This window comes from Ailuropoda melanoleuca, chromosome 9 (assembly GCF_002007445.2).
Source record: "Ailuropoda melanoleuca isolate Jingjing chromosome 9, ASM200744v2, whole genome shotgun sequence".
NCBI classification, from domain to species: Eukaryota; Metazoa; Chordata; class Mammalia; order Carnivora; family Ursidae; genus Ailuropoda; species Ailuropoda melanoleuca.
This window is the reverse complement of record NC_048226.1, coordinates 78151646-78171746: the sequence shown is the minus strand read 5'-3', so window position 1 is coordinate 78171746 and position 20101 is coordinate 78151646. Positions and strand designations below refer to the sequence as shown.

General features: G+C 34.1%; 1 protein-coding gene across 1 annotated transcript in view; it reads left to right on the top strand.

Annotated features, from left to right (window-relative positions):
* CSMD3 (CUB and Sushi multiple domains 3) overlaps positions 1-20101 on the top strand; it is a 1149842-nt gene that overhangs the window by 1031924 nt on the left and 97817 nt on the right. Inside the window, 5 exon segments of the mRNA XM_034668518.1 lie at positions 1786-1902; positions 5512-5721; positions 7541-7729; positions 8450-8627; positions 9519-9664. Of these exon segments, the coding sequence (XP_034524409.1) occupies positions 1786-1902; positions 5512-5721; positions 7541-7729; positions 8450-8627; positions 9519-9664 (840 nt within the window).

The window sequence follows — 20101 nt, the reverse complement described above, 5'->3', positions numbered from 1 at the left end:
TAATGAGGCACAATAGCGTCTATTACAGAGCCACTGGTAGAACACACAGGAGTGTGTGAGATCACAGAGACACTAAGAACATAGGCATGAATGCAGAGCTGAAGGCAGAAGCATTTTCTGGGTTCTTTTTTTGTGTGTGTGTTTCATGACATGTCATTCTTGCTCCTTCATGATCTCTTTACTCTTCATTTTCTTTCCTTCTTTCTCCTCTGATTTTGGGATTTAAACTCTAGAAAGGTGAGCAATGCAGAGGACAGGATTTTCAGGTCATATCTGAAGAGAAAGAAAGTAGAAGAATTGGAGGAACAATGAGCAGGTGAAAGACGAGTTTTTGAAGGCAAGAGAGAAGAAGATAGTCCTTGTGCTCTTTAACCCAAAGTATAGGATAAAGCAAAACAAACCTATAATGCAATCTTGTCAGAAATTTAAACATGTATTTGAATGGCCAAAATATTTTCTCATTAATTATCAGACTCTGTAATGAATATATGTGAACAATCAAATTTTAGAAAAAAGACTTTTTGAATGTTAATTGTACCTGTATGTTGAAAATTGCTCTGGTTTGATAGATGAGCTGAGATTTCAGAGGGATGGAAAAATGCACAGATATATCTTTAGATCTCAATGGAAAGAAAGGTTTATATGAAGATTGCTATATTATTTTATATATACATATATACATGGTAAGATGATATAATTCATTCAGTTCCCATAGTTAAAAATAGCTGTCAAACAGGTTACTGATATACAGAACATTGATGAAGTTTTTACCAAATTTCCTTTTATGATATACAATCCGAAGTTTGAGCATCTGTCTTTTGTTAATCTTAACAAGAAATAAATGAATGTAACTGCAAATAAGTGTTATATATAGGTAATTTTCAAACTTGATGTACAACCATGACGTTTGATTCTTCACCCCACAATTAATAGATGTGTATTTTAGTCCTTATATGATGAAATAATAAAAATGTACTTTTAGAGGAAAGAATTAACTTCTAAAATGCAATGATTCTTTTAGTACATGTTAAATAGTTCTGTGTAATCATGAACTTGGCTAATTATCTGGTCTTGTAATTTTTGCTAACTTATTAATAGTAAATCAATATAATAGAGATTCCGGAACAAGCACATTTATAAATTATGCCTAAATTCTCAAACCTGGGTGCATCTTTTTACTTGTTTTTTTACTTCTCTATTCTTTGTCTAGATTCTTTTAGGAAAAAGGGCAGCCATATCCCATGTGTGATATGTGAATCCGTCACATATTCACAATACAAACCAACTTTTTCTTAAAATTCTTTCACCTTCTCACGAAAAGAAGGAAGGAAGGCTGGGAAAATGGGTCCCTCTTGAATACGGTGTTTAGAATGGATGTTGTTAGCTTGACTTTTTTTCTAAATTGCGTCATCTTTGGAATGAATGAAAACGTTCCTAGATACCTATGGGTAAGAAATAAACTGCCCGCTGTGGAAAAGGACATATGCTCCTTGTTTGATTGTATTCACTGCACATGAGCTACTTCTTGCTGTGCAATAATTGATTTAGCTTGCGTTTATTGCTGAGGAAGGAAGTATGTTGTCTTTTTAAGCTATTTTAGAAAATGCATTGTCAATTGATTATATTTGATGACTAGCGTGTGATGTGAATGAGAGTTGACAATATTAAAATTTATATCAAACCGTTTAACTGAGACTCTATTAAGACTTGAAATGATTTCAATTTGTTTTTAATACAGTAAAGTATTCCACTACTCTGGCTTACATGGGACCTCTCATTTTGTAGCTCAGTGTGGTGGTGCTATGTCAGATTTCAGCGGTGTGATCCTCAGCCCTGGGTTTCCTGGAAACTACCCTAGCAGTTTAGATTGCACGTGGACAATAAAGCTGCCCGTAGGTTTTGGTATGTATAGTAAAAGCATGTGAAAGAGTTTTCAGTATCATTGATGCATCCTTATAAAGAAATACGAAGGCCTAGTAAAAACTCACAAATTATAGTTTACTTTGGGATTGTCTGCAGTTACATAAATTGAGGAGTGAAATTTGAATTGCTTGAACCAAATTTGGTTGCTGAAACCAAATAACTTTCCCTTGAAACACTAGGATAATTGAAAAGATAAGGGCATTTTCTAATTTCATGGTTAGAAGATAGGTACGTAGATAGATAACTTCCTGATATTTTCCAGTTGATTTGTATGGATTTAGCCCAATATGTGTGGCAATAGTAAATTCAATGTGATTTTCATGTATAATCATTTTTATAAGTATCTTACTATAACCAAGTAGTACATATATAATAATTACTTTCTGGTAACTTGCTAAATTTATCTAATATTCATTGCAAATAAATAAGATTTTACATTTGAAAAGTAGTACAAAATTTCCAGTGTTGGGTTTAAATACATGTAGATGTAATACTTTTTAATTTTAATAATACAATTTGCAGTGTTTTGGATATACTGCATTATATATAGCATTTCATAGATTCTTTCTCACTTTTCTATCACTAATATGTCCTCCTGCAGCTTCATATCCTGTGGTCTGTATATGTTTCAGCAGAAGTGTATCACAGAAGGCAAGGATGAGTAGACTCCCTGAACCACACACAAACGTGGTGGATTTAGAGCAATTAAGAAATTATGTTCTATCTCACTTATTGAGGACTGAATTTAGTATCTCATTACCCAAAAACATCTATGGCCTCAGAATAAAAATTCATATTTAAATATTTTACATAATTTTACATAATTAAATGTTTTACATAAATTCACAGAAAACTAGTTTTGACAATTCCTTACTGAGTGCATGTTATACTCCAAGTACCATGCTATACTGGGAATAAAATGCATAGTGAAACAAACTTGGAACCTTTCCCCAGATAAGTTATAGTCATGATGAGGAGACAGATTGTCAAATATGGTATTACAATGAACTATAATAAAGATTATAGGATTGTAATTAGTATCGATATCCACTCTCATTCAGGAAATGCAGAAAAGTCTTGCTAGAGGAAGTGATTACTAAATTGTGACTTTGTAGATAAGTAAGAGTCAGCCCAACAACGAGGGTCCGTCTGTGGGGAACAGGAAAGAAACTGTTGGTAAACAGAGTGACACATGGAAAGATGCAGATGAAAACTAAAGAAATTCAGTAAACCTGAGTACAGTTTGACTGGCCTGAGGCTTTGGGAAAACAGGAAGCCACAGAAAGATGTTGGAGGACTTCCAAATGAAGGTTATTCTGGTTACTACATGGAAACATGCTTACTTTGACTATAGTCAAATTCTATGTCCATTCACTGAATAACGATACTGATAAAACATATAAGAGATTTGAGCCCTGTATGGTTATTCTTATGTGTCTTTTACCAGCCACTTAAGAGGGCTTATCCCATGTTGCTGATGGAGCTAAGTGAATTATTTTATTTTATTTTTCTAAGATTTTATTTATTTATTTGTCAGAGAGAGAGAGAGCGCGCACGTGCTAGCGCACCAGCACAAGCAGGGGGAGTGGCAGGCAGAGAGAAAGCAGGCTCCCTGCCGAGCAAGGAGCCAGACACCCGACTCAATCCCAGGATCCTGGGATCATGACCGGAGCCAAAGGCAGAAGCTTAATGACTGAGCCACCAAGGCATCCCTAACTAAGTTATTTTAAAATAAATTATGAAATATATTTTCAGTAGTGTCATCATAATATTTTCAACTTACCTCTCATTAATACTTCCTTGATTTTAAAAACTGAGTTCATTAAAATTAGAAATAATACACATCCCTATTATAGAGATGGAAACATAAGAGACTGTTTCTGATTTGATTACATTTAAATAGTACCATTGTTTTCTTTGAGTTTTGGATGAATCAAAAATTAGTTCTAATGCATTTCAAAAAAGTAATTTGTAATTTTTGAAAAGATTGAATACATATCAAAAATTAAAGGAGTATTTTCTAATGTCCATAAAACACTTATTGACAAGACAATTTGTGAAAAGGAGGCTCAGGGGAAATTTTTAGAAAGAAATATGCAATTCTTGGAGCCTCACATATTAGGGTAACAAGTTCAGATCTCTAAGAAATATGTATAATTGTACAGAAACTTGATTAATATTTTTTTTTATTTTTTTTTTTATTTTTTTTTAAGATTTTATTTATTTATTTGACAGAGATAGAGACAGCCAGCGAGAGAGGGAACACAAGGCAGGGGGAGTGGGAGAGGAAGAAGCAGGCTCATAGCAGAGGAGCCTGATGTGGCTCGATCCCATAACGCCAGGATCACGCCCTGAGCTGAAGGCAGACACTTAACCGCTGTGCCACCCAGGCTCCCCAGTATTTTAAAGCTTATTTCCAGTATTTCCCAAATGTATTTGCCCATAGAAAATTTTTTGTGGAACTCTTTTTCCAGTAACAAAATGTGACTTTAGTTGAGAACTCCAGTGTCTTTATTAAAAGCAAGAGTCCAAGAGCCAGTGTTTGAGTTTGAATTTCAGGTCTGTTAGATCATTGTGTAAGTTACCATATTATTTAGCTTCTCTGTGCCTTGGTTTCTTTATTCTCATGAGTAACTGTGAACATTAAATAAGTAGCATGTATAATCACTTAGGAGAGTGTCTAGCAAACAACAAATGCCAGATTTTATTATTAACAATTTAGAGAATGATAGCTGTAAAAAAAACCCCTCTAATTCACTAAAATTGAATATTAATCAAATTAGGCAAACATACCTCAATAAGACTCTCATTTTATTTTTTCCATCCCAGAAACATTTCACTATCTCATATTTTAGTTATGTTTATACAGATTTTGAGACTATTTTGCAATATGACAGCATATAACAATGATCACTAGATTTTATTGAGATGATTATATAAAAATTAGCATTATCTTCTGATAAAGTAGCAAAAGAGCACATTTATAAATTACATGCTTCTAATGCTATATTGGGGAAGTTAATGTATCCCCCATAGATGAATGACTAATTTCTAATGCAGTTGTGGAATCTGATTATGTTAATAAATGAAAACTTTGCAATCATATTTTGGCCTCAAACTGGACTTTTACAAAATACAATTTTACCAAATGACTTTTTTACCTCTAAATATTGCTTAATCCAATTTTAAATGGTATCAAAGAGCAAGAAAGCCCTTTTAAAAAATACATTATTTTTTTATTATTATGTTCAGTTAGCCAGCAAATAGTACATGGATGGAACTGAAGGGGATTATGCTAAGAAAGCCACTTTCTTGGTTAGTTTTGTTATGGTGACATTATAGTAAAATGGAAGAGATTCCCATGTGACAACTAGGTGGCATTTGATAGCAGTATTCTGTTACTTTGAACTATGACAAAGCTAATTGCCCAGGCAAACAGCAAACCCATGGCCCAGACCTCGGTAGTATGACTCTTGACCTAAATGGAAACATACATAACTACATTAATGTGAGTGAGTTTGTGCATATACGTGTGCATATTTAATCGGATAAAACAATAAAGTAGTATTGTTTGCTTTTCTTTTTTAGGCGTACATCTCCAGTTTGTCAATTTTTCTACAGAAACGATACATGATTATTTGGAAGTAAGAAGTGGATCTTCAGAAACTAGTACTGTTATTGGCCGACTTAGTGGTCCTCAAATACCATCTTCCCTATTTAGTACGACCCATGAAACCAGTTTGTATTTTCACAGTGACTATTCACAAAACAAACAAGGGTTCCACATTGTATACCAAGGTGAGAGGAATAACAAAAAGTGGAAGCTCATTTAGCTCCAAATCAGCTATTAGCAATCTAACTAACTCTTAAGTATTTTCTATATTGTGGTTTAGAAAGCCTACACCAAGACAAGCCTCAATTAGGAAGATTTTTTTTTTTAATAATTAATGCAATTTTCAGGCAACTGTATTGGGGGAAATGAGGTCTTTCTGAAGCCTTGGAAAATTCTAACCATGAAAAAACAATTGAATTCAATTGTATTAATACACAATTAAGCAAGCCAAGGCAAGACAAACTGGATATCAAAGATTTATCTTTGCTCTTCTATTAAAATAAGTGTATTGAAAGGTATCTTGCAGTACTCATACATTCTGTGTAAAATTATTTTCTTTTACTTTAGACTAATATGACATTCTTTCATTCCATTCTATTTCCATGAGAATATGAAATAAATACTTTGACAAGATTTTTATCTCTCTTGAATAGAGTTTGGACTCAGCCTCATATGGTGAATCTCCAGGTTCAATCTAAAGTAGACTAGAGCTCCTCTCCATTTCCTCATTTGCATGATAGAGTTAGTAATAGTACCTCCCAGTTCAATTGTTTTTAACTTGATATGATAAAATTAATGTAAAATATATGCCATGATGCATACCATTAGTAAATTTTTGTGCATTCTAGCTATTTTTATGATTATATTATTTCAGATTTTAGAAGTCTAAGATTCAAAATTACACATTTAAAGTTACAATATTTTATGCATCGTAGTTCCAATGACTGCAACTTTTAATCAAAATAACTTAACATTTAATTGCAGCTCTGCCATAATTATTAAAGGGTTTTATGAGTATCTGACACTTTCGAATGTGAGCTCCACAGGAGCAGGCATCTTTGTCTTGTTTGTCGATATATTTCAAGTGCTACAACAGTTAAGGGCATGATAAATATTTGCTGAATAAAAGCAGTACCCAGAAGGAAATTTAAGAGTAGTTAAAATAGACATCATAACTTCCAACTGCATGGGTCTAAAATAATTATGATTTGCATTATGCTTGCATACATTACTTGAGAGCACAATATCACACATCATCTTTTAAATAAAATAGAAGTAATTTGTGCCACCTTTCAGTACAGAATCAACCATGTTCCCTAGGAACTTAATTATTTCAAAAATAATTGGGTGACGGATTAAATTCTTATTTGCTGCTAGAAGACTCGGAGCTATCTTTATAGTCCTTCTCTAGCAGGTGTTCGGGGCCTATGCCAAGCACCTTGCTATTTAATTTAAACCAGGCTTCATCTTCTTTTTTCCTTCCCTCTGTTTCCTTCTGCTTCTCAAAATAATGCTCTTATGTGAATAATGTATAACTAGAATTTGAACTTTACTAACTGCACTTTCAGTCCATGTGCCCTTAAAAAAGATTCATTATTTATATATTAAAAGCATAAAAGATACAGAATTTTTATTGTTATTGATATAATATTAATATTATTGAGATTATTGACATACGTTAAATGATCAGAATCAGGATATGTCAGATTAAAATTGTGGCTGTAAGAGTAGTTTACATTTTCATTAAAACTTATAATTTGGATAGATTGCATAAGAAACTGAATGCATTTTTATGAATCGTACTAATATTTTAAATATGAAACATATAGACATGAGAAGAAATTCACATCACATTGCCATTGACATCACTTATTATAAACCTGAATTACTATTTACAACCAACGACAAGCAGCACTGCATCTATTTTGCAAGTTGCAAATAGTACCCATCTGTGGTCTTTTTGATATTCAGAAAGGAAAAAAGTCTTTATTTTTCCCTTTTCAGCATATCAGTTGCAAAGCTGTCCTGATCCACGCCCGTTTCGAAATGGTTTTGTAATTGGCAATGATTTTACTGTGGGTCAGACCATTTCATTTGAATGTTTCCCTGGATACACACTAATTGGAAATTCAGCTCTCACTTGCCTTCATGGAGTGAGTCGTAATTGGAATCATCCACTTCCAAGGTGTGAAGGTATGCTCCTAACTCGAAGCTGTGTTTTAGTTGATATCATCTGTATTTAATAATTCTTGTATTGGCACTCTTTCTTCTTCAAATAGCATGCTAAATATACAATCTTTCTTTCAGTTGAGAATTATAGCTAGTACCCAGATCAAAATCCTTAAGGCTCCAAAATGGATAACTGATTTTTTAATTATTGGCAGGAATTCTAACCTTCTCCATTAGAAGTGAGGCTATAGTTGATCAACACTTTAGAGCTTCTCCTGTGTGTGTGTGTCTGTGTGGGTGCATGGGATTGTGTTTAATAGTCATTCTTATGTAAACCACTAATGCACATATTGCTACTGAATTTAGACTCATTTTCTCTAAAAGTCCTTTTAAGTAAAAAGAACTTGAACATTTTGTAAGGCTTTTATATATATACATGATAAAAGGTGAAAGTTAAACAGTGTATGTATTGATAAAGTATTTGAAAAAAAAACAGAAGAAAATCTAATTAACTAATCTAAGAATAGGTGATAATAACTGTGTAGCATACCTCATATTGAGAAATAAATAAAAGCAGACTATATATCGTTCATGGTTGCCAACATAATTTTATATACCTTAACTGAAGTAAGAACATAATATAGATGTATTTTATACTGCTAAGAAATATGAAATGTTTGCCTTTTTCTCTATGCTAAGTTTATTGTCATTTTATTTTAACAGTTTTTTATATCATTTCTGTAGCTCTTTGTGGAGGAAATATAACTGCAATGAATGGCACTGTTTATTCTCCTGGGTATCCCGATGAATATCCTAACTTTCAGGACTGTTTTTGGCTTGTGAGAGTACCTCCTGGGAATGGAATCTACATCAATTTTACTGTCCTTCAAACAGAACCAATCTATGATTTCATTACTGTATGGTAAGCCAGAACCATTGTTATTGATTGATTCAACTATATATAACAGTGAAACAAGGTAGGAATGAAAATATATCACAGTCCTCTGTACAAATTGCCATCCCATCTGATATTTGAATTGGTGTGAGTAACTGAGGGTGACAGGATGTATTTTGTAGAATGAGACAAACAAGAGAAATGGGTTTTGACTTATTTGCCCATGAAGTAGCTAAACAGAACAAAAGCTTTTGTGGGTGAAAAAAGATGTTAAATTTAATATAAATTAATGTGCAAAATCAGAAATTAGTATCAGAGTAAGTTTAAGATAAGTAAGTTCTCTGTAAAACCAGTGAAATTTAAAAGCCTATGTTCAGATCATAATTATTTAAAATGATTTAATTTCTGTCACAATTTGTTATAAAATATATTTGCATTATAATTATCCTGTTAATGAAACATCTTTATTTAAAAACATAAAGAAAATCTCTAAATTAATTATTGACAGCTGGTTACCTGAACTACTGGATGAGTGCTAAGATTCCTTCTAAATTTAACAGTCTATGATTCTCAAGAATGTTTTGAAGAAAATAAAAAGAGGGCAAAACTCAAGCATTTGGGACGATACGTGTTGTGGTCAGAATGCCAGGGACAATGTAATTGATTATAACTAATATGGGTGCATTTCATTTAGGTAAATATGTGATGTATTTTTATACTTTACATTTTTAGGTGTATCATTACCTAAAAAAAAAAAAAAATGTACCAGTATGGTTTGGCCCTAATCATTGGTTATTTCATCTATTGCCTCTTTATCATTTTTTAATGTAATACTTTCTTCAAACCTTTGCAAAACTCTCTAAAAAAAGCAATCTCAATCTCTTTTTCTCCCCTCCCTGCTCTGTCTCTCTCTAATAGGGATGGACCAGACCAAAACTCACCTCAGATTGGGCAGTTCAGTGGCAATACAGCTTTGGAATCAGTCTATAGCACTTCAAATCAGATTCTAATCAAATTTCACAGTGATTTCACAACAAGTGGCTTTTTTGTGCTCAGTTACCACGGTTGGTATTATCTAAGAGTTTCTATTTTATTTGGCACTATTTCAATTTAAAATTGTCCTGGAAAAATTGAGTGTAATATATATTTAACCAATGATTGAAAAGGTATTAAAATTTGACACTTTTTAAAAATCATTGCAAACACATTTACTTGCAAAGAATGACTTCTTCCCAGCGTTTAGGGACATTAAAATGTGAGCAAATGGAAATAGGAAATAAATCAGTCAGTAATTACTCAGTAGAAAATAATCATTTTTGTGCGGAAACCAATAAAAGAGAACCAGCTGTTCATATTTTATTGCATGCAATTTTGAGACATCAATAGATTTTTCATACAAAATGTTTAATCTATTCAACCTGCTATGAGTCTTTCTAAAAATAGCATCCAATATCTTTATGCTTTGGATCATATTACTCATTCATTTATACTCTTATTTCAAAAACTGTATCTGTTCTAGAATCTTACACTTAAGTGACTATTCCAGATCATTAAGTTCATAGCTTTTACTCCCGTGAAATAATTTATGAGGAGTTTCAATTTTAATTCTTTTTATAGAATTATTCTGGGTCCTCTCTTCATAACATTAACCTTTTCAAAGAACATTCAGATGGTCACAGAGCTTTTTAAAAAAAATTCCCCTTATCTCAAATTGATTGTATTCCTTTATAAATAAGAAAATGTTTATTCCTAATGATATGTCCTTTCTCTGCTATGACCATAGTTCTGTAAAACACATCCTGCTTCATATGACTTTGTGAGACCAATTCCATGTGTATTTCACAGGATCAGTAAGCTACTATCTTAAATTCACAAAAGTTATGTGAAAATTAGCAAGATGAACATGTGCTTTGTCCCATTACATTAATATACAATTTAATAAGTCACTCAGAGAAAGACTGTTATCATATGGTTTCAGTCATATGTGGAATATAAGAAACAGTGCAGAGGAATATAGGGGAAGGGAGGGAAAACTGAATGGGAAGAAATCAGAGAGGGAGACAAACCATGAGAAACTCTTAGCTATAGGAAACAAACTGAAGGTTGCTGGAGAGGAGGAGGGTGGGTGGATGGGGTACCTGGGTGATGGGCATAAAGGAGGGCATGTGATGTGATGAACACTGGGTGTTATATGCAACTGAAGAGTAACTGAACTCTACGTCTGAAGCTAATGATGTACTATATGTTGGCTAATTGAATTAAAAAAAGATGTTTTCTAAAATAAATTTTTCAACTTTTAAAAATATAATGTAAGAAAAACTTTGAGTATCAAAACTTATATCCCATGAAAAATATGTTAGATGTTTAGTAAATATTCCTTTCCTGACCTTGTCTTGTCTCACATTTTAGATTTTCTAATAGAGGGCTGATCTTTATTTATGTTTGTGCTTTTAATTTCATAAAAAGACACAATTGCCAGAGCTTAGAAAAGCCTAACATTTGAATCGACATCCCTGGGAATTTTACCTAAACCTTAAAATAACCTTGAAATTTGAGGATGTAGCCAGGGTTCATGTTAAAAATTGACAGGTGTCTTACATTCCACCAGCCTTAGTAGGATAATTTTCCTAAAGTACTGCTTTCATTCTGACTCTCCTTTTCAAGATTGCGGGATGCCTACATTAAATCAATTTTAAAGCTACCCTATAATCCAATTCAATGAATCTTACTCCCCAGCACTTACTCTGACTCCACTCAGATTGGTTCTGGCGCTGCCTCCTAAACTTCCATTCTTACATGATTTCATACTCATCTTCGGTTCTTTTTGTCTCCCTCTCTTAAGTCCTATTTCCTCCATTTCTTGACAACTGGAGCTCATAGGGCTCACAACCATCTTCTCTATGATTGCACTTTCTCTTACCAAACTTTTGAGAACTTATTACAGCATGGTGTATTGTTTTATAAAGTTTGCGGGTTGTTATAATGCTTTTTTGAGGACACAAATCACATTTATGCTTCTTAACCCTTCTATGTTATTACTGACTGATTATTGTATTTTAGCCTTATAGTGGAAAGAGTGAGTTCAAAATCTTTTTTTAAAAAAAATTGTTTAATTGATTTTATTTGAGCTGTATTACTTACAACTTTTAAAAAGAGTATTTTATGATCAGGTAGATGTATGCATTTCCCTTCACAGAAACAACAACAACACAAAAAAGTAAACCAGGAAGGTAATGCACTACTTAACACTTAATGTTAAACTGATTAAGTATACCTAAGCTTAGAGTGGTTTGCTCCCCAACTCAGTTTTATTTAAACTCTCTTACTGATTTAATAGGTCCTTGTCTTATGCCCTACTGTCAGAAGTGGTTTTCTTAAGACTTGTGTATTTATTTTATAAATTTGACAGATCAATCTTCTCACATACTTTCTTAAAGGTCACACTGATCATTTAAGCTTTATTTATTAATGTATTTTTAATACATTTGAAAAGAGAAAAATATGTGTTTCTTTTCTCCTAACCTGACTTCCTTTATGAGATCCAGCCAGCCATCTGTCTTTTATAAAACATCACCTTCATAAAGCCTTTCATGATCAAAAATAACATTCATAAAAAGCTTTGGAAAATGAAAGTTCTGTGCAATGAAAAAATAGGACAGGTGTAAATGTTAAGGCACTTTATCTCAGATATCATACTTCTTTTTAATCTAAGGAAATGTTTTTGTCTCTCTCTGTATTGCTGGAATTGTAATTTCCTAAAGTAAATGCTAAATTTTCTTGATATCTGCCATAGATTTAAGATGGGTTTGGTTTATAATAAATATTAACAATATTCAGTCCTAATCAATGACTTCCTAAAAGTAAATTACACAAAACCTGTCTTAACTGCATTGTTTTTGCAGACACTGACTTTCCACATTAGTCACTAGAATAGTGATAGCTACCACTTACTGAAAACTTAATATGCTGGGTACTCTGCTAGCTACTTTTCATGTATTATTGCTAATTTTTCTAATAGCTCTGCAAGATAAGTATTATTATCCCCATTTTAATAATGGAAGAACTGAAAAAAAATCAACCTACATAAAGCTAGAGAACTAATAAATAGGAGAGCTGCCTGGAATTCAAAATAGGTCCATCTGACTCCATAGAATGACCTCTTTTTCTTACTGAATGCCAGGCAGTGTCCCACGCTGGTATTGTCAAACACATAGATTATATTCAATGGCCTATAAATCTAATTTTTCCTTAAAAATTCAGCAAAAGTGATTTTAATTTTTAGCAAGATTATAAGTCATCTCATTTTCTAGAAAATACCTCTCCTAAATAAAACTTAGAACTTCATACTTTGTAGTGCTTCTCTTCTTCGTGATTTACAAGCTCACAACAATATGTAGGTTCATTGCAACTTAGTATGTTCTTTGTGGTTTCCAAAAATATGGTAAGGTCACTGAGTGAAAAGAAGATAATAAGAATAATAAGAATGAATTGATTATATATTGACTTTCAGATTATTTTTAAGAAGTGTGTTTAAAAGGCTCGTAATATCTTTTAGGTCATCTTTTAAGTTTATATTGCCTTTACAATAAATGCTGTATTTAGGGAAAGTATATTTAACTCCACAAAGTCTCATCCTAAAAGAGACTGCTGCAGATGTAAGGACGCATTTTATATAAAACATAAATCACCATTGCTTTGAACTGTGTGACCCCTTTGCCTCACACAACCTAAAGACCTGACCTTCTTTCATATGTTGGTAGATAGAGCATTGAACTCATAAAGTGTTTTATTGTTTGATTTCTAGAGAGCATAGTATGGACATCATACAATTTTAGATATATAATGTGGCGAAGAAACTAAAAAGACAAACTGGTGAAACTGTTAGGAGGAAAAGATAATACCATTTACTATTACCTATATGACTAGTGATTACTTAAATGACTGAAATCATGCCAAAATTGCTTACTATGTTTTGACATTTGACTCCATGTGCACATCCATTCATACGTTATGGCATTTATTTTGTACAGTGTCTTACCGTCAGTACCCTCCAATCAAAGTCCATCAGAAACATCTTTCAGTTCAACAAAATTGGGTTTATTTGCTCACTGTAATACGTGAGACAACACACCATGAGGGACCCTCTAGCATCCCAGTATGAGGGTATTAGGAGAGGCTTGTTACAGGATTTGGGCTGTGCAAGATAGTTCTGGAAAGGTTCAAGGAAGCACGCTATATTTCTAGACTGGGTGTTGTTACAAAATTGGAGCAGTTTTATAATTGGGTACCTTTAAAATTTTTTTTAAAGATTTTATTTATTTGACACAGAGACAGAGAGAGCGGGAACACAAGCAGGGGGAGAGAGTGAGGGAGAAGCAGGGAGCCCCACATGGGAACATGACCTGAGCCGAAGGCAGACACTTAACTACTGAGCCACACAGGCACCCCCCCTTTTTTAAGATTTTGTTTATTTGACAGAGAGAGAACTCCAGCAGGTAGAACAGCAGTCAGAGAGAGAGGGAGAAGCAGTCTCCCTGGTAGCAAGGAGCTTGACGTGGGGCCTATCCTAGGACCCTGGGATCATGACCTGAGCCAAAGGCAGGTGCTTAACCAACTGAGCCACCTAGCTGCCCCTATAACTGGGTATCTTAATACATTTTTTTTTCCTAGAAGGTGGGAGGAGTAGAACATACTTGGAACAATAATTGGTATGGAAGCAACATTTGCTCATATTAGCTGAGATGGAAGAGACTTGGTCATTTTGGCAGTTGGGACAGTGTTCTTGTTTTTTATTGTGCTCAGACATAATTATGGAAATGTCTTCTTTTTGTCTTGTTTCAGTGAGGTCAAAGAATTATCGCGTCTGATGCTAATTGTTAGTGAAATTGTATATGGTCAACACTAGAAAATCACAGCCTATCAGAGCCAGGCCAATTCTAAGCTGAGAACACACCTGAGCTGTTCTGTTCTCCTTCTCTTCTCTTCTCTTCTCTTCTCTTCTCTTCTCTTCTCTTCTCTTCTCTTCTCTTCTCTTCTCTTCTCTTCTCTTCTTCTTCTCTTCTCTTCTCTTCTCTTCTCTTCTCTTCTCTTCTCTTCTCTTCTCTTCTCTTCTTCTCTCTCTTTCCCCGTCCCTTCCCTTTTCTTTTTTCTCTTTTCCTTTCTTTTTTCTTTTCTTTTCTTTCTTTTCTTTTCAATACACAGAGCAGTTTATGATAGTTAAAGATAGCTATAGCATGTTCCTTTACAACCAAAAGCGAACCGAACTATGATGGTGAAGATGGAAAGGAAAACAGAGACTGAAAAAGGTCAAATGATATTGCTGATGTGCTCTGTTTATCAGATTATCCAACCTTGGCATATCATTTTTCAGATTTTAATAAGCCCAGTAATAAAGGGCAAGATAATTTCAATGAACTATCTGAATATCGGGAAGTGAATTCATGCAGCAGATATTGAAACTTTTTAATGGATAATTCAGGAGATTTCCCAATAGTTTTGTTTATTATACTTCTTTTACTCCATCTCTAGGGAAATACCAAGAGTGACTTCTTGTTGATCCTTTTCTCGTGATGGGCACTTTCTTGGTCTCAACTCTAAATCTGGGGATGAGTCATTTGCTCCTGATTTCTAAAATTCTCCCTTATATAGGCAGAGAAAGAAAGTGACTATATAATGTTAATGGAGCAAAAGTGTTATTTGTAAGTAATTTCAAATTTACCTATATGGTTCATGTCAACTTGCTAGCAGATTTTCTCCAAAATGAAAAAAAAGTGTATATTATTTTTCCCTCTTAATTAGAACTCAGAGAGCTTTTTATTTTAGACACTCCTAACTCTTCTTTTAAGTAGAGCTGCTTAAACTTGCTTTACATAACTTTTGAAAGAACATTGACAATATTACATAACTGAATGAACATGTAATCATCAATGCTTTTCCTCCTCCAAATCTTTCCCAAATCATGAAATTATCATACTTGACGTAATCTTAGTCACCACCAGCCATTGTACAGAGTGTAGAATTTATAGAGGAACATAAAAAATTACATTTTTCCTCTTTAAGAGATACTGTGTTGGTACTTGGCAGAAAGGTTGTGCACTTGAGCTTTTTTGGTTTAGAGAAGGAATGGCAATTTGCCAATGTTCTGTGTTGTCTTTTTTGAAGAAGCCTTTAATAGCTCAATTGAACTGAAGTAGATAAATGCAGCATTCTTTTCTGGAATTAGATTGGATGTTTCATTGCAAAGAAAATAAGAAATTAAAAATAACTGAAAAATATTGCCAGAATTAAACTCTAAAGCGATTTCAAGAAGAAAATTTGTTGGACCAGGAGCCAGAGATCTGGCATACATTTGAACCAAAACATGGCACTATTTGAGCAATAGTCATCCTCAAAAGATACTGACCTATGGGGATTCCTGGGTGGCTCAGTTGGTTAAGCATCTGACTTTGGTCTCAGGTTTGTGAGTTCAAGCCCTGCATTGGGCTCCATTCTGGGTGTGGAACCGATGTTAAAAAAAAAAAAAAAAAGATAGTGACATATGGAATATGATGCCCTCATGTAACTATTAAATAGTAAATGGTGGTTTCAAGCTGAATGGCATGTCAATTAAAATGATTCTTCTAAAAAGAACACAGATTTAAGTCAAAGGTATATTTTAAATGTGTAAATATCTGTTATAATGCTTTTTCATTAACAGTCATTAACTGTGAAGGTGCTTCTAAATAGAATAATCCATGAAAAGCACGGCCCAAATATATGTTCTACCTGTAACTCGATGTACAGCCTTGTGTACCTCAATTTATTCTCTTGGGCCTTTTTCTTCCCCTCCTCACACTCCCTAAAAAATAAAAAGAGCAGACTAAGTGATTTATAAGGTAACTTCCAGCTCAAACAATCTATGGTGCTAAACCGTGCAATATTGGGTATTCAACCTAGAGCTGTTTATTTTCTTCCAAAATAACGAAACCATATACATTACAGAGGATGCAATATTGCTTTAATTCAATTAGTTATTAGTTAATATTTATTGAATATGATTTCCAGAGCACTGTATTAGCAGTTTTAAGAGCAAGACACATACAACAATACACATGGCTATAGAAAGAGTTGCTGAAGTTAAGAATTTTCTATTACAGGGGCGCCTGGGTGGCACAGCGGTTAAGCGTCTGCCTTCGGCTCAGGGCGTGATCCCGGCGTTATGGGATCTAGCCCCACATCAGGCTCCTCTGCTATGAGCCTGCTTCTTCCTCTCCCACTCCCCCTGCTTGTGTTCCCTCTCTCGCTGGCTGTCTCTATCTCTGTCGAATAAATAAATAAAATCTTTAAAAAAAAAAAGAATTTTCTATTACAGTGTAATGTCTCACTGTAAAACAAATAATGAATCTCAGCATTTTCGAATATCCAGCTTACATCACAATAGAAGCAAAGTGAATAGTTCGATGTGTCCTGGGAAATCACATGGGTAATAGCCCTTTGAATGATATCGGGGTTGTGAGTAATGTCATGTTAGGTTGAGATTCTGTGTGTCCAGGGCACAACCATAATCAAAGCAGCCATGCTCCTGTTAACCTTTGCCAAACAGGGAATGCACTCTCCCTTTGAAATCATATATGTCTGGCACAGTTCTAAGCACTTTACAATATATTAACTCAATCTTAGATTTATGTTTATTTTGCAGTTGAGAAAACTGAAGCACAGAGTCTGAGCAGTTTACCTAAGGTCATAGAGCTAACAAGTAGCAGAGCCATGATTAGAACACAGGCAGTCTGCTTCCAGAATAAAAACTAGATCAGCCTACCCTGTGCACACAACTATTTACTTACCAACACAGATTGGAGAATATATTTTTTTCCTAGTGATATTGATTATTTTGATAGAAACATTTTTGAAAAATCAGAGTTGCACTGTTGAATTCCCCGGTTAACATCACACCTGATTCATCACACCTCAAACCATTGCTTTATTATATCCTGCTCCTACCAACCAAGGTAATATGCCTGAGCTGCTCATAATTATTTCAGTAATTGCCAAATCAAAACTTTTTTCATAAATAAAAAGCAAAACTTAGAAAAAAGAGAAAGTATGTTTTACCAAATGGTCTTATTCATCTGTGAACACCAAATATGTGGAAGGAATTGAACCCTCAATTTGATACAAGAGCTTACCTTGTAGAGTACTTACTATGTGCCAGGCTTTGCATATGTAAACATTTCAATCCTCGTAATCACCCTTTAAGTTGGCATAAAGTTATTATATTATCATTATTATTTTCATTATTATTTACAAATGAGTAAAAGTGAGGTCAAGTTTAAGTAACTTGCCCTAGATTTCCCAATTAGTCAGCATTAGAAACAGGATTTAAACCCAAAGAGTCTGGATTGAGTCCACACTCAATATGGTAAGGGTTTATTTAATATGTATGTTTTGCTCATTCATCATTCATTCTTTCATTGTTCTAGCATTCAGTCATGCAGCAAATATTTATTGAGTACTGCTATGTCAGGTACTGCATTATGACCTGAGGAGTTAGCTGTCATAAGATAATCAAAAGTCCCTGCTTCCATGACTTTATATTCCAGTGCAAGAAAATGGGCAGTAAACAATTCTTATAGATTGTGAAAATTGCCAGAGGGCAAGTAGATGTGAAACAGAGCAATTGCAAGAGGTTAACTCTAACTAATGTGATCAGTGACCACGTCTCTCTTTTAGTCACCTGAGGACAAAATTATCAAAGAGATGGGAAGATAGGTTTCAAGAAAGCAAAACAGATAAAAATAAAATTCTATACAATTTAGTTTTAGACGTCATCGTATGTCACACTGTCAACCATTTGAGAGCTATGTTGATAAGGGAATAGTAGAAGAGACTAGAGTAAAGGTTAGGTTGTAGATAGGCTTGATTTTTCAGTTTATTATGAGAAAGTGTAGAGATGTGGTTTGATGTTTTTTATGAGGTGAGAATGGCATTGTAGGTGACATAACAAATCAGAGGTACTTGAGTTTTAAGTGGAGGAGAGGAAGTCTACATTTGCAGCTAAAATTATAAACCAGTTATTAGATGGGGCTGAAGTTAATTAAACAAAGTTAGAGGCCCTTGGAGAACATAATCAAGACTTCTAATTTAATGTCAAGTCATATGAGGACACTTGTGAGTTTTTTTAGATCCAATCAACAATTGTTTATTTAACACCCGCTGCAATATAGACTCTTTAGGAGTCCCTGGATATTCACCTTTGTCCTCTTCCAATTGTGTTTATTTTTCCTACTGTAGCCAGTTATTTTTTTAAAGGAGGAATCTGATCACATTCTTCCCAGACGTAAAACTCTTTACAGGCTTGCCATTTCCTAAGATTACAATAAACAAATCCTGAGCTTGGCCCATAACCTCCTGGGGGTCTTACCCCAGTCGACCAGTCTTTCTTTCTCACTCTCCCCAGGACTCTCTCGCCCAATCCCCACCAACACACACCCTTTCCAACCCCCCACCCAGCCTTCTTCTTTGCTGGTTCACACTTGCTGATTCCTCTGCCTGGATTATTTTTCTATGTGTCATCCCTCTTTCCAACACACATACACGTGCGTGCATGTGCACATGCACACATACACACACGCACATGCACACACACAGACACCTTGTTTCAACTAGGTAATTTCTACTTATGAATTAGATAATTTGATTAATGTCTTTCTCACCAACAATAAGTGCCTATAAGGGCTGGATGGTGTCTGCTTTGTTCACGATCACATTCCCAGCACGTATTACATAGTGTCTGACACACACTAGGCCCTCAATAATATGTATTTAATAAACAACAAAATGAACTGTTAGACATTATAGGAAATGTAAATATATACCAACGGTCCCACACAAGCTAAACATGGAACAAGAACTAACACATTAATGAATAAAGGGGAATAATTTGAGACAGTAGAGCATGCAGTGCTAAGTATTACAGTGCAAGTTTCCAGGCTGGCAAGTTGTCAAAAATGACATTGCATAGTGGGGGATTAACAGGGTAAATATAAGGGACTTGAGAAAGTTCAGATGAAATATTAGCAGACATCTCATATGAAGGATTGGTGAAAATTAAGAAACTTGTTTTATCTAAGATTATAAATTTAATCTGTAAGGCCATGACAAGTTATGTATTGATAATAGGGATATGGCGGCACCAAGATAATTCTCCAGTCCAGGTTGATTTGTCTGTAAATGTGGGAGAAAATATAGCTTAGTTTTCAAGCATATGGTTCAAATTCTGGCTCATTGAACTTGGCAAATAATTCAACCATTCTGAAATTCAGTGTCCCTTTTAGCAACATGAGCTATTTACACATATCTTGATGTAGTAATTTGGGAATTAAATGAAGTAACGCATGTAAAGTAGCTTGCAGAGTTCTTTGCACACAGTGGATTCCAAAAAAATATTGTGTTACCTCCCTTCCATCACCTCCTTTTTGTGTAGGAAGGATTGCACGAGAAAGACACAGAAGGCAAGAAACATC